General features: G+C 40.6%; 1 protein-coding gene across 2 annotated transcripts in view; it reads left to right on the forward strand.

Annotated features, from left to right (window-relative positions):
* The first annotated feature begins 227 nt into the window (after positions 1-227).
* RAB31 (RAB31, member RAS oncogene family) overlaps positions 228-24,073 on the forward strand; it is a 41,247-nt gene continuing 17,401 nt past the window's right edge. Inside the window, exons 1-4 of one of the 2 annotated variants that reach the window (XM_083746820.1) lie at positions 228-1,399; positions 12,330-12,409; positions 14,676-14,757; positions 23,055-23,126. In XM_083746820.1, coding sequence (XP_083602946.1) covers positions 1,361-1,399; positions 12,330-12,409; positions 14,676-14,757; positions 23,055-23,126 — 273 coding nt within the window. In that variant the 5' untranslated portion in view covers positions 228-1,360. The remainder of the gene's footprint in view (positions 1,400-12,329; positions 12,410-14,675; positions 14,758-23,054; positions 23,127-24,073) is intronic. The other variant, XM_083746821.1, reaches the window with a different exon arrangement.

Raw genomic sequence — 24,073 nt, forward strand, 5'->3', positions numbered from 1 at the left:
ACCTGAATATGGACTGAAAAACAACAACTGTATTTAGTATGAATTTCTATGTCTGTAGACAAATCCTGACAACCTTTTTATTGCACATTCATCTTGATTTGTTTGCACACAGTGTGTGTATGGATTATAGGATGCATGTTGTTTACTAATCTGTTTGTGTAGAGGTTATATTATGACACGTCACAATGCATTTTTTTGTCACTTTTCTTACTGCAAAGTCTATTTTGTTTTTGTTTTCTTAAGTGAGTTTGTTGTGTAAGAGCCAAATCCATTTTAATTGCACAACCTGGATTTGATATATGTGATTAAATCCCACAGGCAAAATAGCAAGTCTGAAAGCGCTCTGTGATTCTGGAAAGATCTGGTATGCATAGAATTTTTTCCCATAATCATTGTTCATTCCCTTGAGGCAGGGCTATGTTTCTAATGACATCTCTAGGGGTGGTAGACTATATTATGCAAATAAGTACTTGTACACATCAAAGAATCTAGTTTCCCTTTTTAGTTTACCAGTGCAGAATTTGATTATTATTATTATCATTCCTGGCTATGGCGCAGATTATAATATTATATGTCAGTTAATCAGTAGGACTTGACAGGTCTTGCTCAGTTTGAGTGTCCTGACTAACTAAGATATTATTTTCAGTTTCTTCTGTGAATAAATCCTGTTATATCATGCACTCATGATATATAAATGACATTTCTGGTTACACTTTTTTGGGGGAGCAAAGCTTTTAAAAACAAATTCTTACTTTTCAAGTTTGTTTGTTTGTTTAACCCACACACGACTGAGTGGTATTCTGATAAATGAACATTTATTGAATGTGTCAAGCCCTTTTAGTTGTACTTTTTTGGAATTAAGCTTTTATTTTTATTTTTTTACTTGAAACGTTTTCCCCAAAAGATTATGTTCTCCTCCTCCTCCCCTCCCTTTGGAGCATTGCCTCTTGCTGTTTCCTTTGGAATATCGAACAATTTCCTCAGAAGAATGTGCGAGGAGAAAAATGGGCGGGAACTCCAGATTGCTATTGTGAGCCGCAGAAGAGTTTGTCTCTTTAACTTGCCTGTCTGGAAATGCAGCAGCAGCAACAGCGGCAGCGCAGACCCAAGAATGGAAACCGCGTCTCCTGAAATATGCTGAAGCGCAGATATTTTGTACGTGTTGGGTTTGGGTGAGGAAAGCACCAAAAAGACGCGAGGAGGAGCTGGAGCCTCCGGGGCTGCGCTCATGTGACCGGTGGCGGCTGAGGGCTGGGGCTGCCCAGAAATAGCCGCAGCTGCTTTCCTTGCTCGGTGCAAGTGGGTAGCGCCAGGGAGATTGGCTCCTCCGAAGGATGCGAAGCCGCCAAGCCCCAAGCAGATGATGGCGATACGAGAGCTGAAAGTGTGTCTGCTTGGAGTGAGTAGCGACCAAGAGGCGGAGTGGGCTGGGGTGGGGGCTGAAGGAGAGATGGCGGGGAGGAGGCGCTGGGTTCTCAAGCCGTGTCGTGGGGATAAAACAACAACGCGCAAACTGAGGAGCGAGAGCGAGGATGCCCGCCCCGAGGCACCTTGGAAAGTTTCGTGGTCTTTCCAGAAGAGCTTCCTTTGTCTTCCCTTCGGCCCCCACTTGGCCAGATGTGCGTTTGCTCTGCAAAGGCTTGTTTGGCTCTCGCTTCCTCGAGTTGCTTTCTGGGAAGTTTGGCAGTTGTGCTAGATAGGGATGTTAGGCAGACATCCCCTCACCCTCCGCCATCGCGCCTGGGATCTTTCCCTACTTACTCCATTCCTGCCCTACCTCACTTTGTTCCACCAGGTGGAAATGGAGTCTTATACCTTCTGGGAGATATAGTTCACACTGAGATGGCAAGATAGAAAATGCAGATAGAAAATGATCGTCCTAGAATCCTTTCCCCTGACGTCCAGTTTTCTAACTGGAGAGCTTTATTCTCCTCCTCATCCCAGCCCCCACCTGCAGTGGTCCAGGCCCAGATTCACCATCTCCATACTAATTAGTCCATTGTTTCATTTGGGGTGGGGGAAAGGTGGCTTAAAAAAAATACTGGTGCTTCTCATATGCTGAACTACAGAAGGATTTTGCCCATCCCTCCTCTCTCTCTTAAATATGTTTTATCCAAACATGGTCTTTTGTGGTTTATCTTTAGCAAGTAACGTTTCGTGCTGGAGAGAGGAAAGAGATTGCTACATACTTCAACTGATATTGGCAGTAGTTGGACAGTAAACTGCTCGCATGCAAAGCAGTTAAACATCAGACACAGCTCAGCTAAAATTTTGTCTTTCTGTGCCTGACTGTGTCTTTAGAAGAGTTTGCATCAGTTGTGCTAAGTTCCTCTCAGCTGAAACTTGGCGGGCAAACACAGACCGGTTTCTAGGGAGTTGTTTCTCTTTTTGCTTTCAGTGTTCTTGACAAACCTTTTGTTGGAATGACACACTGTTTTGCACAGCCATGTTTGGCTTGTACTAACTACAGTACATAGACTTGCCTCCCTTTTATTTGGGCAAAACAAATAAACCTAGTTTTAGTTTTAAGAGAATGGCATTGTGTGTACAACAAATAAGGAAGAAGGAAGTTTAAAAATCAGCAATATTTGCCAAAAAAGTAAAGAGCCACTTAGAATGGATTAAATAAAAAACTACTCCAGTGTGTGGAGATATGATCTGCAGGCACATAGGACTATTGCTTTGCTGAAGCTAACCTGGGCTGGGACTGGTCAGTTCTGGGATGAAAGAACACCTGGGAGCCACCTTACATATGCCACATTGTGTTCCATGATGGAAGGAAAGTGGGATATAAATGTAAATAAATTAATACGTGCCAAACAATGCCAGCTACATAGCCCATTGCATAGATTATTTAGGTCAAAACTCTTGGAGATAAACTGTTGACATTACCAGCACAAAGGCTTGTTCTCTTGCAGACGTACATGAGAGTAAGTGTCACTGAACTTATTTTACAGAAAGCTGGCCTATGATTAGCTCAACGTATAAAGTTTTGCATGGTTTATCTTATGGTATATGACCTTTCATTTTTTTGGGTTAGCTGTCTCCAGCATGATTACTGAACTTTTATTCTAGAAAATGTGGCATGCTTTTTTTCTTGAGCAAGCAAAACACGTAGCCAGTTCTATGAATATTTCCTTAAATTGCAGTCCTGTATCCACCTATCTGGGAATAAGTAACGTTGAATTCAGTTGAACCTTTCAGTAGAGTAGACCTGTATAGGATTGTGCTGTTAGCCTAATTCAGTAGGGCCTAACTCACACGAGTGCATGGGATTGTACCTTTAGAGTCAGTATTTTGAAAAGCTCATTGTCTTGTGAAATCTGTGAATGCTAAAGTTAGATTTACAAGAGGCTTTTTAAATAAGACTCTGTGGATGTACTGCATGTACTAGGCTTGCACAACTCTCCAGCTTGTAAACAAATGTCAGAGAGAAACACAGGAAAAAAAGAGGACATGAAGAGTTTCAGTTACACCAGCCAAGACTACTAGTCATTGGGAGGAGGCTTTTGTGAACTTAAATGCAATATCTTACAAAAGCATCAGCTTTGATCATGATTTACTTACATCACCTTTCATAAAGGCTTGACGGTCAGTTTTTCCAAGAGTGCAATATCCTTCCTGTAGTAGAGCAAGCTGGCCTGTGTCAGATACAGATTATTAGAACAAGGCAGGTCAGTGCTTATAACAGTGAAGTTTCATTTATATTTTTATAGGTGTTGCTGTATAAATAACAATATCTTCACTGTTCAGACCTTCTTCCCCTTTCACTGCAAAATGTGATCAAAAATGCATATAAGGCTTTATAAAATCTGGGCAACCATACTTACCATGCTGAAGTCTGGCTTGGATTGTGTTCATGGAATTTCCCGGACATATCCGGACATATCCAAAATGCTGCAGTCAGTAGTCAGCGGAAATAGGCAAAATGTCCAGGAAAATCCAGATGTATGGCAGCCCATATTGACAGTGTCATTTTTTCCGAATTCCCATAAAAATAGCACAAAAATTGTTTTTCTTGGGGGTGGGTTGCCCCCAAACGCTCAACAGCTTTGGGCAAAACTAAAAAAGCTCATAAACTTTGGCCAAAAAGGCTTCTGTCTCGCATTTTCACTGTTTCAAATATGGGAACCCTATTAGAGGACCTGTTTCCATTAGCATGTTTATTTAGTTGCATGTTACCGAAAAAGTGTAGTTTTTGTATGCACTGAAATGTGTTATGTGGAAATGCATATACTGTACACCAAAAAACATGGACCTTGAAAGGGAATTGAAGGAATCCAATCTGACTGTATTCTGTTTTTCAGCAGAGTACGGTACATATGGATTTAGATGAGGAGAGGAGCAAATGCAAGTGATGATATAATTTGAGATAAAGTCTAATTAGTGGCCCTCTAACCCACTTGCAAAAGAGGACACAGATTTGAATAAAATTTGCATATGCTTTGTGTCATGCAAATCGTGTCCTTCCTAAAAGAGGGTACGTGTTGCGGTGAGATCTGGAGACCGTGCATGGGTCCATTGGATAGCCACAACACCCGATTGGTAGGTCACTCGATGCTGGGTTTCAATCTGGCCAATTGGGCTGCAGTCTAAACAGATCGAGGGACCTATATAAAGCCATACACATGACCCAGAGCTTCCTCTTTTGGCTTGTGCATCGGAACACCCACCCACCTCTCCCTAATTTTAGGGCCTTTTGCGATTGACCTTGCTATGCCATCATGTGTTGTCTGTCTTTGGGACGGGTACGACAGGAATTTTCCCACTTGGCTGATTGGCTGTTGTCATTTGGGTTTCGCCTGCCGCATAGCAATTCGTCACAACTTGTAAGGTTGTGAATAGGCACTGGTTTATGTGATAGGGATGGGAGAACGGTCTCGCCATCCCTATGTGAAGGGTATTCTGTTAAAGGAATCCAGAGACTCAACTTGGTTTGGCCAGCCCCCGAAAAGGGGTTGACCCCGTGCCTGAGTCCCGTGGAGCATCCGGGGAGTAAATAGAGTCTGCTCCCAGGCTTTTCACCTTCCTCAGGTGTTCACCCTTGGCTGACCTATGATAGAGCTCTGGGTCAGCGCTACCTGCAAGGGTGTAGTGAGCTTGTCAAACCAGAGCCTTTGCAACCACTCACTTTTCTGTAATCAATAAAGTTGTGGCCTAAATTCTGCCAAAAACCAAAACTAAAATTTGAGTCAAATGTGTCTTTATTTAGGAGGGAGGTCTCTGGGTCTGAACACGCAAATTTGTGTCCTCTTCTGAAGGTGTAGTAGAGGGTCTAAAAATAATTTAATGGCCATACACACAAAGTATTTGACAGAAACTATGTGAGCAGGTGAAGCTTTCCCCATAATTATATTTCTGTATTAGAAAAAACCTTAACTTTTAGTTCTACCTTCCACAGCTCTGTTAAAGGCACAAGAAGTGTGCTTTCTCCTAAGGCCAACCGTATACCAAGGTCTGGGATGTAGTCCTGTTCCCACTTTCCTGCGAGTAACCACTATGAAGCACAAAGTGACAAACTTCTGAGTAGACATGTGTACCATTGTACTGCATAATAATGTAACAGTGAATTCTTAATGAGTGTTTAGCCTTTGACTCTTCTTCAGCAGCAGGCATGACTCTTTGCAAAGTTTTCATAATTTGCCTTGGCCGTTGCAGGGGGGATGCTTTAACATACAGTGGTACCTCAAGTTAAGAACTTAATTCGTTCTGGAGGTCCGTTCTTAACCTGAAACTGTTCTTAACCTGAAGCACCACTTTAGCTAATGGAGCCTCCTGCTGCTGCCACACCGCAGCCACACAATTTTCTATTCTCATTCTGAAGCAAAGTTCTTAACCCAAGGTACTATTTCTGGGTTAATGGAGTCTGTAACCTGAAGCGTCTGTTACCTGAAGCATCTGTACCCCGAGGTACCACTGTACTTACTGTGTAATCATATTTGCAAAAAACAACTTCCAGAAAGTACCTAACCACAGTTGTTGGGGGGGGGGGGGGAGAAAGGCAAACTGCAGAGATTCCAAGGACTAGAAAATGAGAAAGAAGCAGGAAAAGTACACTAAAGGGAAGAGGAATCCCTTTTGCTTGGTGTCCGCACAACTCACTTGTCAACCACAGCTCCCAATTCACTCATTGGCTAAAATCACTGAAAGCTGGGAGCATCCTGGTTGCCTCATTTCACCGAAATCACTTAGAAGGGTACTTGCGCAAAAAGAACATATCCACAAGTAGAATGTGTGGTTTTGTTTTGTTTTTTTAAAGGTATCAATTGTAGGTATGATAGAAATTTGTCACAAGGCTTTTTTTTTAACTCTTCAGCAAAAGAACAGGATGTTGTTGATGTCACTGGGAGTCCGTGGCTGACCTTAGTTTTTAATTTGTACTAACTACCAAAGTTAGATTTTTTTTTTCATTTGCAGAAGTCAAATATACAACTATGCTTGTGTAATATATTTGAAACCTTGGGCATTCTTTCTTACAAGAACATTTGCAACACAAGTAGAACCTTTAAAATATATATCATGTAAACACATTTTATAGGCATTTTATAGGCATATAATAGACAATTCCTGCCTCTTATCTGTGTGGGATTAAGCAGGCAAGAGAAAATAATTTGATAACACCTAGGTTATAATTAAAATATGTATTAAACAGCCTGTACTGTCTCATCTCCTAAGTTCATGAGAATGTTGTCATATGCAAGTATAACCCATATTACAACTTCCTGATAATAGGCTTATTTAGGTTGGACTTTTTTTTTAATGGGTTGGTTCAGTCAGTCTGCACTGGCAAGTGATGGTGGGGAAGGGCTGTATGCCAGGCCAAAAGAGTGTGAAACAGTGAGTTACTCAGTACTAACAAGAAGAACCACTGCAAGAGAGGGGGAATGAACATACTTTGGATTTCTTTTCAGTTCAGTAGGTACCACCTTTGTAAAAATGCCTGTGTACAGGATAACCTCTGGGTGGTAATGAATTTGTAATAAAAAAAATCTGTTGTATTCGTAGTAAAGTGCTTTAGTCATGTTACAATGGCAAGTTTTAAAAATTATAGCATATTTTCTGATATAAAGTTTGGGACTTTGGAGCAACTTCATGGTCTTTTGTCATCCATTGCAAAGGGTCTTCAGATTCATAAGATAAATCCACTGAACTCTTTGTATGTCACAGGATTGCCATCTTTCCCTCAGGGTTGTGAGTTTCTGCCCACAGACATGTGACGTCACACACACATGCCTGCATGTAGTGAATGTGATGTCACACACACCGTGCAAGCATCTGCATGTGATGTCGCACATCCACATTGCATTGGCCAATGGTGGCCACTCCTCTTCTTCCTCCTCTCCACAGCCAGCGAGGCATGCTTTTCTGCAGCGAGGGACTGAGAATCGGAGGCAGAGAGACTCTTCAGAGTTGATTGTTTTAAAATAGAAAATAAAATTAATGGGTGGAATTAAACATTGCACTATTAGAATAGTTCTGTCAGCACAAACGTCTGCTTGCCCGACAGAGTATTATAACCTGCCCCCTCCGCACTCACTGTGTGCTTTTCTTAGGGTTCTCCTGTCTCCCAGAGCTGATTTAGTGGGGAGCAGGGGGGGAGATGGAAGCCCCAGTTGCAATAGTGGGATTTGTTCCGGCTTCTGCTAGCACAAATGTTTCATTGAATCTGGTTGAATTAGTTAGTTGAATCTGAAGTGTGTTAATGAATAGCTTCAACCAGATGCAGTTATGGAGGTACATATATTGCCTTCAGCTCCAAATGTAGGGATTTGGGGAAGGGGGAAGTGTCATGGGTGCCAGAGAGAGGTGGTGTCTTTAGTCAAGTAATATCATTGTTGTGGGGAGGATTACTTAGAAACACTTTCACTTGCATCGTTGTGGAAGCAAAGAACTGGAAATCATGCTGGAACTCCTGATATACACTTGCTGCCCCTAAAGACATAGGCTGTTCTTATTTTCCAGATGAGACAATAAGACTAGTCTATAGTTTTGCACTTTTATCTATGGGCAACAGTTTAAAAACCAAGGCTTGCTTTTCACTATGTATATTTTGCCAACTGTTATTTCATTATCATTTGTATTATCTGCACTTCGTTGATTATGGACTACACAGGCTGTGAGTTAACCAAATCACCCTCAAGTCATATGTGGAGTCCTGTGGGAAGCGTGAAAAAGATTCAACGTTTAGCACAAGAAAATAAAACCAAGTTGTTTTGAACGGAACTGGACTGGGTTTTCTTTTCAATAGGAGCCACCTTGGAATAGCCCTTGAATTAAAAAAAAAAAAATCCCAAAATGTGTAGCCAGAATCTTCAGAACACTCCCAAAAGTATTATACAACTTGTATTCATTGACAGCCAGGTTCAAATACTCTCCAAGCAGCAGAGCAGATCTTTGAAATGTGGTTTTAGAAACATGACTGCACTAGTAAGACATGGAAAAAGTTGCAAAGCTGTCACTGTCTGGTCAGCTGGGGGAAACAGCAGTAAGGGAGGAAAACTTCCTCTTGTACTGAATTTCAGGAAATGGTTTCTCCCAGGCATTTTCCTCTACCTCAGAAGTTGCTCCCTAAAATTTACAAATAATTGATCATATTTATCCACATTTACCCATCTGCACACAGATATTAACTATGTTCGCCACATCCCACAGCCATCTCTTTCTCTGACCTCTTTTAGGGCTGATTGGTAAGATTCTGTGTGGTTGGTGGAGGTGTTAGGGTTGCCATATTATGAAGAGCAAAAAAGAGGATGCTATGACAGCTATTCAAAGCAAATAAATGCAATTTGTCTCAGATCAACGTGTGTGGCGCTGTGGGTAAAACCTCAGTGCCTAGGGCTTGCCGATCGCATGGTCGGCGGTTCGAATCCCTGCGGCAGGGTGAGCTCCCGTCTTTCGGTCCCAGCTCCTGCCCACCTAGCAGTTCGAAAGTATGTCAAAGTGCAAGTAGATAAATAGGTACCGCTTTATAGTGGGAAGGTAAATGGCATTTCCGTGTGCTGCGCTGGTCCTGGCTCACCAGAGCAGCTTCGTCACGCTGGCCACGTGACCCGGAAGTGTCTCCGGACAGCACTGGCCCCCGGCCTCTTAAGTGAGATGGGCGCACAACCCTAGAGTCGGACACGACTGGCCCGTACAGGCAGGGGTACCTTTACCTTTACCTTTTATGACAGCTATTCAAAGCAAATAAATGCAATTTGTCTCAGATTTTACCCCTTAAAAAGAGGACGTGTCCTTGAAAAATAGGACACATGGCAACCCTAGCAAGCGGGATAGAATAAAGGGAGGTAATCCTCCATAGGATATGTTTAAAATCAAAATCTTAAGCCAACTTTGTGTATGGAAAATTATTTTTTCCACATTTAAACAAATAATAAAAATAACAGGCAAAAATATGATTTAAGTATTTCATTTATAAATTGCTTCCTATAAAGCATCTTGAAGCAGTTTTACATCTCAAAGTGCTGAATAAAGGATATCCCCAATAAAAATTGCTACAATAATATCATAGTAGTTATAGTTTGTGCAAATGGAAATTTAACATATAAGATAATACGCCAAGTTGTAACAAAGCTTTGTTCTTTAGTAGCATCTGGTTGAAGTTATGGAATTGGAAATCTGACAGTGTATTTAATAAACACCCCTGAAACTTAAAATACCATGCTTGCTTACTACTGTTTTGTCTGTCTATGTTGCCAATCTTTATGTAAATAAGAAACAGAATGCTTACAAAATCTTTAAATCACACAAGCAATTTTAATATTGCATAACAGTAAGAAAATGCCATTTTTTTCCATGCAGTCGTTTAAAACTGACTTTTGTGTTTGCTTTGCTATAAATAGATATATTTTTATAGCTTCCATTCAGGCTAGCCAGAGAGTTGCAGTGGTTGAATATAGTCCTTTAGACCAGCAGTTCTCAAACCATTTCCCCCACAGGCCACTTGAAAACCGCTGGGGATCTGGACAGACCATGGTAAACTTGCATTGGTTTTTCTTCTTGAATAAACCTCCATCATTATCAAAACCAGTGTTATATTATGAAAATCATAGATCCCATACTAGGGTCTTTTAAGCTTGTTTGATAATCTGGCCCTGATCGACACAGCCTCAGTCTCCATTGTTGTCAGAAGAAAAAACAAGCAAAGTGCAGGGCTAAGTGTACAGATATTCTTGACACCTTGCAATTTTACCACAGATCACTTGAATGGATTTCATGGGACAACATTAGTCCACAGACCACAGTTTAAGAACTCCTTTAAACTATATAGTGTAAAGGGACACATTATTATATGTTTTATTTTGTACTGAAATAGAGATAGATGTTGGATGGTGTGAGCACTTTAAGAGTAGGATTACAAGCTTTATGCTGCAGCCTTAGGTAGGGTGTATGTATGTGTGAAATTATGGCAGTTCAATACTTTACTGAAGGCTACTTACTTATATGCATATTAACGTGATGTTGCTCTTAAATGAAAAGGATTTAGGTACTTATTAGCTTTGTTTAATAACACGTGTGTTATCTGAACATATGGTGTAACAAATGCTGGCTAGGTCTTCCTCTTGTGGCAAGATGAGAGACTGCACTGAGGGAGCAAGGTTCATTCATGTCCGTGGAAACCGTGGCAGTGTCAAAAAAGCATCACAAATTATGTTTTCCACAGCTTTACAGCTCAAATTACTCTTACATTTTCTACCCTTTGCTTACTTGGATATATATGTGTGTGTTTTTATTAGACCTACTTCTTAGTAATGTTTTTTAGGAATAGGATATTAAACATTTTACCTCCTTGCAGTAAGAAAATGCTTACACAAACCAAGCCACGTGAAAGTGAAACAAACCTATTTTGATAAGGGGACTATTAGAGGAAAAATTAACCTATATTATGACTTCCAATGAGCACATCCAAATTGTGCTTTTCCTCTAGCAATTTCTCTGTTTTATTTTATTTATCTGGCCACCCAGTAATGTAAGTTCTTGTTTAAAATGTATTGTCCTCCTTCCCCCGTCCCCCTAAGTGAGGAGTGCTGTCCCCATTCAAGCATGTAATTAGCAGGGAATGAGTAAAAGTCACCTTCTCCAGCCCCAGCTGTCCAGTGAGACCCACAAATCAGTCTGTGCAGTTCACAATGTGCTACTGTAGCAAGACAGTAAGCACAAAAGGACTGGAAAATCATACTGAAAGCAGGACATATTTTATTTTAAGAAACGAGGGCCAGGATTTTGAATAAATAAAAACACCAGGAGCAAGCAATGCATATGTGGTGGGGGCTGCGGCTACTGCAGTGGGAGGGGGAGAAGCCGGGAAGCCACTTGGCTTTAGGCAATATTGTTTCCTGACTTCTGATATGATGATTAGTGGTAGGTTTTTCCCCCCTTGCTCACTCTATTCTCAAGGGAACTTCAGAGGCTGGAGCGGACCAGGAGGACCAGGAGACATAGATGAATTCATAAAGAGTTAACTATCAGGCATGTTTCTTCCTTGGCTGAGGAGGGCCAAGACACCAGCCACACCCTCCCCCCCCCCCCCAGGTTTCACACCCTCCTTGAATATTTTTATCTTACTTGAGGTGGGTGAGGAAAAGGAAGTTAAAATGAATCATTAAGCTTCCCCAACTCAAAAAAAGCATGCATTAGAACATAGATGCAGAAGTCTTATCACAGAAACAGTGGGTCAAATTAGTTAAGGGCAAATTCCATACACTTTATCGCAATTAATTCCAATAGGATCAATGAACAATAGACTATGAGAACATTAAATCAGCTTATACGTGGTAGGTATTTGCAAAACCAGGGTCTTTTAATTTGTGAGCTGCTAAACTACCATGATATTTACCAAGATGTGTATGAACCCGAGGTGGTTTGGGGTTGTTTGGAACAAATTAGAATTTAAAAGCTGAACAGGAAACATTTAACCACAGAAGGGGAAATGCAGTTTATGTTTTCAAACATTCACTTCAAATCAGGAATAACAATGGTATAGCCTGAAGTTGCCTACAAATAATTTCTAATCTTAAAAAAACACTTCACAATCCTGGAATTGCAACATCTCAAATCAAATCAGTAGGTGGGCTAAATTTTTCGTAATAGCAATATTACTATTCTGCCACAGTTACTGACTAGAATCTGCCTGAATAGTTTTAAATCACAGCTGCCTCAGGACTTTATTGATTTCTACACTGCAGTATAAGTGGCATGTACTGAGGAAAAACTTATTATGGACCATTAGGTGGTTAAGTAAACATTCCTCAGACTAGACAATTGTTCTTTTTAACCCACATCTTATTTCAATGTAATGTTGAATTGATTCTTCCTTTCTTATTTTTCAGGATACTGGAGTTGGCAAATCTAGTATAGTTTGTCGATTTGTTCAGGATCATTTTGACCACAATATTAGCCCCACTATTGGGTAAGTACTATACATACATACATACATACATACATATAATATGTTACTACAGTTTCAGTTTAGTAAATAAACAGAATTGATATAATCCATTTATATTTCAAGTTTATGGGAAAGCTCACTACTCAACACAATAGTCGTTTTGTTCATTCTTTCGAAGTGTTGTATAATGTAGAGAGCTATTAATTGAGTAAGCCTATTAACTTTCTCTTCAGGTAATGCCAGTTCCACACTATTATCCATTATGTTTCTTGAAGAGTTATTATTTGTTATGCAACTAGGTGGGGGGTTTTTTTTAGTTTAGCTTCTAGAGGATGGAATTATGGGGTTTTTAGTTATTTTATATTGAGTTTTGATGTATAAACATTAATTAGCAGTCAATTAGATCTCAGTATTAATATATTGTTTCTAGCTTCTCTCAAACCTCTATTTTATTACAATTACTTTACTGAATAGATGTATATTTTTGTCTCTTTATTTTGTTATTTACTGCTCATTTGTGTTGGAACATAGCCATTGTCAGTAAATGCTTTGGCAGGACTTAGTATAAGTCAAGTTACAGTTCTGGAAACATGTGAAATAACCAGTGCATCTGTGTGCATAAAGACTGCATTTCCTTGTATCCTCAGGAGGGATATATGGTACTCTTCCTCCCCATTTTATCCTCACAACAGTCCTGTGAGATACAGTAGATTAGGCTGAAAGTGAGTAACTGGCCAGAGGGCACTCTGTGAGCTTCCTGGCTGAGTGGGGATTTGAACCCTGGTCTGGCACTCTTAACAACTGTGACACATTGGCTCTCTTTTATATAGCTATGGTTTTCAGGCAGGCTTTGGCCCAGCAACTATTTTATTAAATAAAGTAATAAGAGCTCTTGGAATATAACTGATTTGTGGAAAGCCCATGGCTCTGAGCCATTTGAGTAGATGTAAAAACCCCAAAAAAACTTTTTTGAAAAAATTAGTGCTTAAGGCCCATATAAGTGATTGATGTTTTTGACCTCTTGCCCAACATGGTATTAAATAGCTCTTTTATTTAGGTTTGTATATTAAGCTTTGGTTTTAATAGCATCTACATGAGGAACATCGGAACCCAAATTATGATATTTAAAATTTACTTGCTGACAGTTCCTAGGCGTGTATCTGCTTCCAAAGATTTTATAATTCATCACATCGCCTTGGCTTTTAACAAGACAGGATAGCACAGTGTAAGTGCATGGCATGTAATTCATCTTCATTAATTTTTCCAAAACTTCAAAGCTTACCAACTATGCAATATATGATTTGAATTTAATGCATGCATGTTTATGTCTAGAGACAAATCTGTCAACTTGTGCTAAAAAGAAAACTTTGGAGGCTTAAAGAACGATTTTATCCTTGTGTCATGCCTGCCAGGAATTATTCTATCATTGCCCAAGTCCCTCTGTGCCAACATAGCATAGTGCTATGCTGGCAGAAAAAAATCACATTGGTATAGTAGTACCCCTTGCACTACTCAGATGAGCAGCAACATAAGAGATATTGTTGTTGTTTAGTCATGTCCGACTCTTCGTGATCCCATGGACCAGAGCACGCCAGGCACTCCTGTCTTCCACTGTCCCCCACACTTCGGTCAAACTCATGTTAGTAGCTTCGAGAACACTGTCCAACCATCTTGTCCTCTGTCGTTCTCCTTGTGCCCTCAATCTTTCCCAACATCAGGGTCTTTTCCCGGGAGCCTTCTTTTCTCATGAGGTGGCCAAAGTATTAAAACCTCAGCTTCAGGGTCTGTCCTTTCGGTGAGCACTCAGGGCTCACTGGATCAATTATGAGGAACCCAGGGTAGTGAATTGACTTAGCTCAAGGGTGGCCTACAAAGGTTAGCCTACCTTAAGAATGGATAGGTTTGATATTATTGCAGTCCAGCACCATAATTCAAAGAGATACAAGATACTTAACTGTAAAGAATTTGCCAACTTTTACTGGAACAATTCAATTTTTTCTCATTGAACTGGAAGGTCATATGTTAATAATTTCATTTATTCAGAGAAAATGCTACATGGATATACCGGTAGTTCAAAATAGCAACATTCATATAGCAGCTTCTGTAAATCTTTGATTGAACATCACTGGTACTTTTATTATCTAGCAGCAGTGTTTTTCATCTGTAGTATATGTACATACCTGCCCAGGTATTAACAGAGGCCCGGTATTAAGAAATGATTTGTTGATAATATAAGAAGCTTATATCTAAGTACTGTATTGTACTGCTTTTTCTTACAACCTTTTAGTGCTTCTTTCATGACTAAAACTGTGCCTTGTGGGAATGAACTTCATAAATTTCTGATCTGGGATACAGCAGGGCAAGAACGGGTGAGTATGATTCCAGTATCTTTTAACTGAAGGCATTTACATGCTGTGTCTCTTTATTTTCACTAAAATATTGGGAAGTAGATATAATTGAGAATTACAATGTCAGTGAGGTGTGGAGAGCACACAAAAGAGTTAAGGTGCTATGGAAGCAGGGTCAATCATTTTTTAAAAATGTGATTGCCTGACCAGAACTGTGGGTAACCTCCTTGCAACTTCCAGTTGTTAACAAGAAAGACCTGTAAGGGCCAGGCCACAATAACTGCAACGAACAAGAGACCAAAAAAGCAGCAGTTTCACAGGCCATTTACCTGTTCGTGCTTGTTGCTTTTCCTATCCAATGTCAGAACCCTTATGAGAAGCACAAGGCAGTATTATCTGAAAATAAAGCTTTTTTCTTTTTAAATAACTGTACTGGGAGGGTTATGAGGATCCCAGGGTGGTGAATTGACTTAGCTCAAGCCTATAATAGTTAGCCAACCTTCAGCCACCTGAATTATTTTTCTGGTTGTTGACTGCCAACTCACACAGTCGCTGTCAACGACATCTGGGTAGACTAGCCATCAAAGAATTTGTGCTTAGTTTTTGCCAGATGTCCTGGACCCAGGGGCTACTGTACCCCTGCAAGTCATGGTGAAACTCAGGAGACAGCTTATCTTTACTCAGGTCTAAAAATTATTAGCGTCTCACTATTACTTCCTACTTCCATTATCCTCATTTCCCCAAATCTCTCTTTCTCTAAATAGCTTTTCCTCCTGGTGTGTTTAGGCCTCCACTGCATTTTTCCTGGTTTTCCTACCTTCAATCCATAAAAGGCAATCAGCTTGCCTAATAGTTTAGGTTTATGGTCCAAACAATATATCTTTTTTTATGTTGTTACACCTGACTGTCTTGTTATTTTTATTTGTGTACTAACACTTATAGTTGCAAAGCTGTTTCACTCTGCCATTTTGTGTTAATAAGACTTTAATCACAGTAAATTGTGTTGGTTCTTGCTCATTCCCATAAGAGGACATTACTGCATTTCTAAAGTAATGATGTCCCTTGCAATATTCTGTGGCATGTGGTTGTCTCCCGTAAAGATTGCTGAAGTGATTATTTCTTGAACATGCATGTAAGATACATTTCCATGTGTATAGACCAGGGGTCAGCAAACTTTTTCAGCAGGTGGCCGGTCCACTGTCCCTTAGACCTTGTGGGGGGCCGGACTATATTTTGGAGGAAAAAAATGATGTAAGAGCACCACAAGCCCCGGTGGCTACTTACCTGTGTCTTGCGAGCAGCAGGGGCTAGCGGTGGTCACAGCGGAGGGACGATAAGCAGCGCGCGAAAGGGCTCCGGAGAGGGGCTGCTTAAAATGGCAGCCGCTTGAGTGCTGCTGCTACTGGAAAACACTATTTAGCCCCATCCTCTGACTTCATCAAGCGTTGATCTCATATTATCATCATTATTTATAGTTTTATTGCTTACTCCATAAAATGTGGTGACTTACAATTGTAAATATCACTGCACCATAAGGGTTAGGGTCTGCGTAGCTCATTTTCTTTTTTAAAAAAATGAGACCTGATATTCATTGGATTCTGATGGAGGACATTCCTTTGATAGGGATGACACCTCCTACTGGTGGTGATAGGCAGGATCCTGTCTTTCCCCTTCTTTCCAGGAGGAGGAGCCAGTCTTCTCTTCCCAGACTGACCCTGTCTGGTTGGTATAGATTGGGTCCACCAGCGCTCTATAGAGATTTGTCTTCCTTTCTTTTCTTCACAGATTTCTTCAGGGGTCTTTTTGTCATTCCGCAAATTAAATCACAGATAAAGAATGAAAAATGATTTTTATAAGAGCTGAACACCGTTCAGTTTTTGTATATTTTGCTGTATAGCAGGGGTAGCCAAGGTGGTGCTGGCCACATAATCTGTTGCAGTTCACAACATCTGGATGGCAACATGTTGGCTAGTCCTGATGTAGGGCTTCACCTAAAAATTGTATTACGGTACTTCTTGATACTGATAACTAAATGTTCCTGTCGGGAGCAACAGGTAAATACAGAACTTACTTAGGCCAATATATTACTATTATTGTGATTAAGCTACTCAGTTGAACTAAATCAGTAAATACACTGAGGATCATGCTAACATTACTTTAGTCTTTACTTTAGTCTTTATGTTTTATAAACTTTTTTCCTTTGGAGATGCGAAGGAAGTTGAATGGATAAATCAAATCGCATTGAAGAGACTGGTGTATATTGTCAAGTATTCCTTCTGTCTCTCTCTCTCTCTCTCTTACTTATTTTAACAAAACCTATTTCCAAGTAAGTGTTTCATAAGTCTAACCATTTGCTTCTTTACTCAGAAGTAACTCCCACTGAATTCAATGGAACTTCTAGGACTACAAAGTTGTAGTTCCTAAGTTTCTCTAGAACTAAAGTTCCTATCTGTTACTGTTGTATAGAAAGAATGTATTTAATATGTGTTTTTTTTAGTGTGGATTAATATTTTCCACACAGTTTTCACCAGCTGGGAATGTTAGCTATTTCCTACCCTCCCCCCGCACCCCTCTTATGAACCAAGCAGCTTTTCTTTCATGATAATGTGCTTGACATTTTTAGTTTTTTGAAAACAGACTTTAAATGCACACACCAATTCTTCTCCATGCTGCTGCTACGTTGCTAACCTCTAGCTTTCCCAACATAGAGATGTGGATTCAAGTGTGCCTTTCTGTACATGGAAGGTGTTTATTGCTGACATTAGGAGTGCTTTACATCTCCTGCTAGGGCATTGTGAGATAAAATGGAACTAAGTCTTCAATCCTAGGTGCAACTCCCACTGAATCTCTGTGGATTTACTTCTGAGTAGACATGTGTGGAATTGTGCTGCAGATTCCAAATATGTTCTTCAATTTGCACAAGTAAAAGCGTAAAAATTGCTAAAAGGTGGTTTGTGAAATACTGCTTGCAGCTATTTTCCTTTTGCTCATGGCTTTTTGGATCTACATAGTCCATGCCTTATAAAAAAAAATTCTAGTATTGCCCACAGGAGGGGTCTCTAGACAAAAAGTTGCACAAGTAATTCTTTGATGTCTCTTTAGAGTAGAATAATTGTAGTTCATATTTTGAAGTTCATCCACACAAACCCGAGCACTATTGTAACCCTTTGTTTACTTGTAATTTTGTCTCTTTCTATCTTGTAATAAATCTTTGTGCACTTTTCCTACTACATGTCTCTTGTTTTTCTTTGGAGCTTGATAAACACTGAATCTACATGATTACATCCATAGACCTTTGTTAATTCTTAAGAGGTCTCTTCTCCAGAGAGTAGCTGGAAGTGGGGAGGCAGCAAAAGGTCCACCTTTCCTTCCACTCTGCAGTTTTAATCTGAAATCTTAGGCACAGTACTGCACCCAGAGCTCAGAAACTGCTCGCACTAATGAAATTCCCTGTTGCAAAATTCACCTGGAACAATGGGAGTTTCAAACATTGACAGAAATACTTTCAAGGCTTATTCATAGAGGTCTGTTCTTGAAATGTGACTGGTAAGTAATGGAAAGTAAAGTGCTTTTAAATAATTCACTGTTCCTTTAAGAGCAATCATCCTCTTGAAACCTGTGGTAAAACTTGTATTGATTTGTTCTTCCCTCTGATGCACAAATCCAGTAGTAGAGTCTTTGTGAGAAAAAAATCATAGACAACCAATGACCATCCCTGCTGCATAGGCAAGTTCTGCTTTGAAACTTGCGGTTGGAGGATGGATGGCGGCTAACAGATTGAGGTTGAATCCTGACAAGACAGAAGTACTGTTTTGGGGGGACAGGAGGCGGGCAGGTGTGGAGGATTCCCTGGTCCTGAATGGGGTAACTGTGCCCCTGAAGGACCAGGTGCGCAGCCTGGGAGTCATTTTTGACTCACAGCTGTCCATGGAGGCACAGGTCAAATCTGTATCCAGGGCAGCTGTTTACCAGCTCCATCTGGTACGTAGGCTGAGACCCTATCTGCCTGCGGACTGTCTCGCCAGAGTGGTGCATGCTCTGGTTATCTCCCGCTTGGACTACTGCAATGCGCTCTACGTAGGGCTACCTTTGAAGGTGACCCGGAAACTACAACTAATCCAGAATGCGGCAGCTAGACTGGTGACTGGGAGCGGCCGCCGAGACCATATAACACCAGTCTTGAAAGACCTACATTGGCTCCCAGTATGTTTCCGAGCACAATTCAAAGTGTTGGTGCTGACCTTTAAAGCCCTAAACGGCCTCGGTCCAGTATATCTGAAGGAGCGTCTCCACCCCCATCGTTCTGCCCGGACACTGAGGTCCAGCTCCGAGGGCCTTCTGGCGGTTCCCTCACTGCGAGAGGCCAAGTTACAGGGAACCAGGCAGAGGGCCTTCTCGGTAGTGGCGCCCGCCCTGTGGAACGCCCTCCTATCGGATGTCAAAGCGATAAACATCTACCTGACATTCAGAAGACATCTGATGGCAGCCCTGTTCAGGGAAGTTTTTAATATGTGACATTTTAGTGTATCTTTCATCTTTGTTGGAAGCCGCCCAGAGTGGGCGGGGTACAAATAATAAATTATTATTATTATTATTTATTGTGCAATATGTAGGTTGATGGAAGTGTATGAAATGGTCGCTGTGCCTGTGCCCGTCTACAGCTATGGGCTTGTTGGTTCCTAACAACTGAAGCTTGTTCATTTTGGTATATTAATTCATTACTGCTTTCAGGATCCATTTCTTTTTAATCACACTTCGTAAAACAGATTCTCTTACTTCCCTGGGACCCACATAAATCCAACATATTTTCTATCCATTTTATGCATCTTTGCAGGTTCTTACCTAAGAAAACTCAATCTACACGACTCATTAGTGTTTAAGGTACCCCAGGACTATTTATGGAGCAAGTTTGTTTATTTCATATATAATACTTGATTGTAAAAAACCCCCAAAGCTGTTTACAAAAGGGATAAAACAATAATATCAGTAGAAGAAACATTCAAAACATTCAAAAAATCAAAACCAATAATAAACTAAGAGCATATCAGTTGAGTAGTATGAGAGTTAACTGCAATAACAAAAGTAGGCACAGCTCCTTCTTTCAGCATTGAAGACATTGCTACATCCTTCATTTACCTGATACTCTCTGCTTTGTGGGAGGGCACAATAAGATGAAGGGAAAGTTGGCATTCAAGCCAAGCCAGCCTTCCATGCCTGTTTGAATAGTTGTGTGATAGAGACAACTGGATTCTAAGTATATGAAGTATGGTTGGTCTCTTCCCTTGCTATCTTTTTGTGAATTGCTAAATACTGTTTTATTTTGTTGTATGTGGCAGATCTTGTTTTTATGCTTGGCTTTAGCTACTGATCCTGTCTCCTTGGCTAATTGTTTGTTTAATTTCTTTTTATATTTATCCAGACATTTATATTCTGCTATTCCGCTGTAAAAGCACCAGTCAGCTTACAACATGTAAAATTATAATTTAATAAAAACAACACTATAAAACAATCAAAGCTAGCTGCTTTTCACATGAGCAGCTATAGGGATGTAAGGCTTATGGAATGGTAAGAGATTTGGACAAGTAATCTCTGGTTTTCTACTTCTCAAATAAAAAGGGATGGCAAAGCAATCAAAGTTGATCAAAATGCATAATAGGGAACAAAGAAAACTTTGGGGTGACTTGGAGGAGGCAACCTTTACTATGCCAGCAGCAGCTGCAGCCATTTTAAAAAATACTTTCCAAAAGTGTACAAAAGAAACAAGCAGTCCAGACATTTGAAAAGGATTCTGCGGCAAAAAGCCCTACCAGTTCAGACTACAGACTGTGGAAACGTTTACAACATTAGAGGATTTCATCCAGCTATAGGAGCACAGTGCAGGAAGTGTACATTTTTGCTATCATATTTTATACCCAGATGGAACAAGAAGCAGACCATTTTTTCTTAGGCTGCCCATTTTGTAAAGACGATGATCTTCCCTGGAGAATAAACTTAACTATTTGTGAAACAACATTAATTTTAATGTAGCTTGAGGAGCCAATGCCACACTTCTTTCAGAGGAGACCTGTAAAGGATTCAATAACAGTCCCCTATCTAAACCTGCATAAGGCAGAAACCAATTCATATAGACCAGAGGCTCTCCTCCACTCCATTGAATGTTGTACCACACAAACAAGCTACAAAGAGGAGCAGTTTGTGTTCACTGTACTTTTCAGGATTGGCTAACCTGTTTCACCTCAAATGCTCAGCTTCTATTAGACCCAGCCAGTATTGCCAATACAATGGACATTGTAGTCCAACAACAGCTGGAAAGCCACAGGTTAATCACCCTGGTGAATGCCTTGCTACGTTATACCTGGATTATCGCCTCAGTCATGGAGTAGTAGCCAGAATGGTACTATTGACAACATGGGAGAAACTGAAGGAAAGTTTCAAGACTGGTCTAGTAAAAAGAGATCCTATGCACACTTCACCACTGGCATCCAGAAATGCCTTATTTAATTCCAAATGGCTAATCATGGAGATCAAGAACTTTGAGAAACCTTATACTATATTGGATCAGCATTCCATTGCTTCGGAGATGACTAGAAAGAACTTTGCTGACCATGAACAAATGGGTGAATTGGAAGACTTATTCCAGACCTAATGGTCTAACCAGATGGTTTGAGCAAATCTTACCCTGTAACTACTGCAGAAGAAATAGATCAGCACAACAGAAGGAACTTTAATCACTGCCTAGTAGACCTTGTGAAAGGCTAGCAGCTGACCTTTGTCAACTGGGAGACTGATATTATTTGGATGTCATGGGCCATTTCAGTGGCCTGTACTTGATAATACCTGCTGCATCATCATTGTTGCGCAACTGAAGAATTAATATTTTTGGCTGCTTTGGAATATACCTGAGTGAAGCCAATGCTATTCTATTCTTGTTGAGAAAAACAGAATTCTTGACTTGGTTTCAACTAGTGTATCCTCAGAGTTTATAATAGGCCTGTAATAAGACTTGTCCTGGGCTCAGGGAAGTATTATGGATTTCTAGTACCTATATGCTACTGGACTAAGGGTTTCGGAGAAAAGTAATACACAGTTTTCATGGATTTAAAAAAGAAGAGGAACGTTTTTATTCAATCTTCCATATTCTTTTATAATTGTAAAGCCAACAGAGCAAAAATCTGAATTCTTTTTTCATAGGGTGTATAATTCTTCAAAGGCATGCTGTGAAAACAGCCATGCTTTTGAAAAGCATATGCCTTAATACATGTTTTTCATTATCCACAGGGTGCCAGATATTACTGTGTTAATAAAACAGCCATTGTGAGGAAATACAGTATTTTTTTTTCTTTCAAAGGAGAGTTTCTAATGAGAAGTCACATGAAATCATATGCATTCCTGCTGGATTAAATCTCAGATGCCTAGCATTCCAGAAAATTAGCTACATTTATTTTGCAAACTTGAAACTAATCACCCAAAGTTGGAAGACTTAATTTTAATGTTTGCTCAGACATCAAAGTAAGAAAAGGAATTAAAAAAAACAAAGCTCCAAATATTCTTCCTGCCCTGTTCCAGTTCCTTGCCTACCTGAGCCCGTGATGTTGGAATGGAATTCTTTAGCTTGCTCCAAACAGCTAGAAAATTAATTCGGTGTCTGCTAGAGCTTCAGGGCAAGAATCCAGTTGCCCCTTCTAGTGCTGTTGTTCTAGGTATCTGCTAATGGGAGAGGAAGGAAGACAATCTGGAGGGGACAAAATGTTTTATGAAGAGAAGGCCACGCAGACAGGATGTAAAACTCCTTCAATATAAAACAGCTCACTCTGCAAGCCAGAGAGTCAATACACTTCACCCTTCCCATCCCAGTCTCATAGTCATGAAGATACCAGGAGCAGGCTCTGCTGCAGATTGATAGATAGCAGTCATGGACTGGAGAAGATGGTGAGCCACCTGGCCACTCATTTGACTGATTTATGCTGGTTCTTGTCAGGATCCAGACATGAATGCTCTTCCCTAGCTTCTGGAACAAGTCACTGGCTTATTGTTTCTTGCCACTTGAGCAAACTGGAGTTGACCTGGTACAGAAAGTTCCTGTAGTTTTTTAACTTTAGTTGGCCTGTACCAGAGTATGTGCATTCATTATTCTAGTTTAGTAGATTTAAAACACTGTATTTTAATGTGATTTTAATAACAACACATTAATGCAACAGTGAGTCACAAGGCATACTGATTAAAGAAGCTAGAGCAATCATAGTGTCTTTTGTTGACTTACAAAAATGCAAGAACTTTAACTATTTTTTTCTTCTGTTTCTGTGTTCATTTTTTAATAGTTCCATTCATTGGCACCAATGTATTACCGTGGGTCAGCAGCAGCTGTTATAGTATATGATATCACCAAGCAGGTAAGCTTTCAAATCTCAGTTGTTCCATCACGGACGGACCTTGGTCCTTCAGATTTCAGTGGTGTGAGGCCAAAATTTGGCGCACCCCCCCCCCGCCCACATTATATTCTGCTCAATTCACTATCTCATAGTTGTGATACCCTGTGGCACCTCCTGGGCTCAGCGCCCAGTGTAGCGGAACTGGTTGCGCTGCCCTAAACCCGCCTCTGGTTCCATCACTGGTATGTAGGTTACTCATCAATTCACTTTCAAGTGGTCATAGTGTGAGTGTTCCCTGTGCCTTCTGCTAATATTATACTGTGTTCGCTTAGTCTTGCAAGTTGGTAGTATTTCCCTTAGTTCAGTGATGGCCAAACTTGGCCCTCCAGCTGTTTTGGGACTACAACTCCCATCATGCCTAGCTAACAGAACCAGGAATGATGGGAATTGTAGTCCCAAAACAGCTAGAGGACCAAGTTTGGCCATCACTGCCTTAGTTAGTCAATGTATTCCTGCATTCTGGATGTGACTTCCAGGTGTTTTGAACTACAGTTTCCATCAGCCTCAGCCAGCATTGCCAGTGGTTGGGAATGGTACTTGTGTGCCTAGGCTCTACAGCCCTCCAACACCCCAAATTTATAATTAAGAACCAAACAAGACAAAATACTTCTGGGTGAAATAAGGCCACAACTTTATAGATTACAGATGTAAGAGGTTTGACATAGGTATTGGGTATAACTACCAGCCCATGTGCTGGCAGTATTACCAAAGGGGTCAGCCCTGAGGCAGAGAGGACCTATGACTTACATCAAATAGGATTGTCCCCATGGGATCGCCATCTTAAGGGGTGCTGTCGCCCTTGCCCCTGCCTGAGCATCTAGACAGAACCAGATCCCTTTACCAGGATACCCGCTTTTCTTGGAGGGGCAGGCCAAGGCCTACAACCTTCCCTCCAACCAAGACTAAGG

The sequence above is a fragment of the Podarcis gaigeae genome (genome assembly GCF_964106915.1).
Source record: "Podarcis gaigeae genome assembly, chromosome: 7".
NCBI lineage: Eukaryota > Metazoa > Chordata > Lepidosauria > Squamata > Lacertidae > Podarcis > Podarcis gaigeae.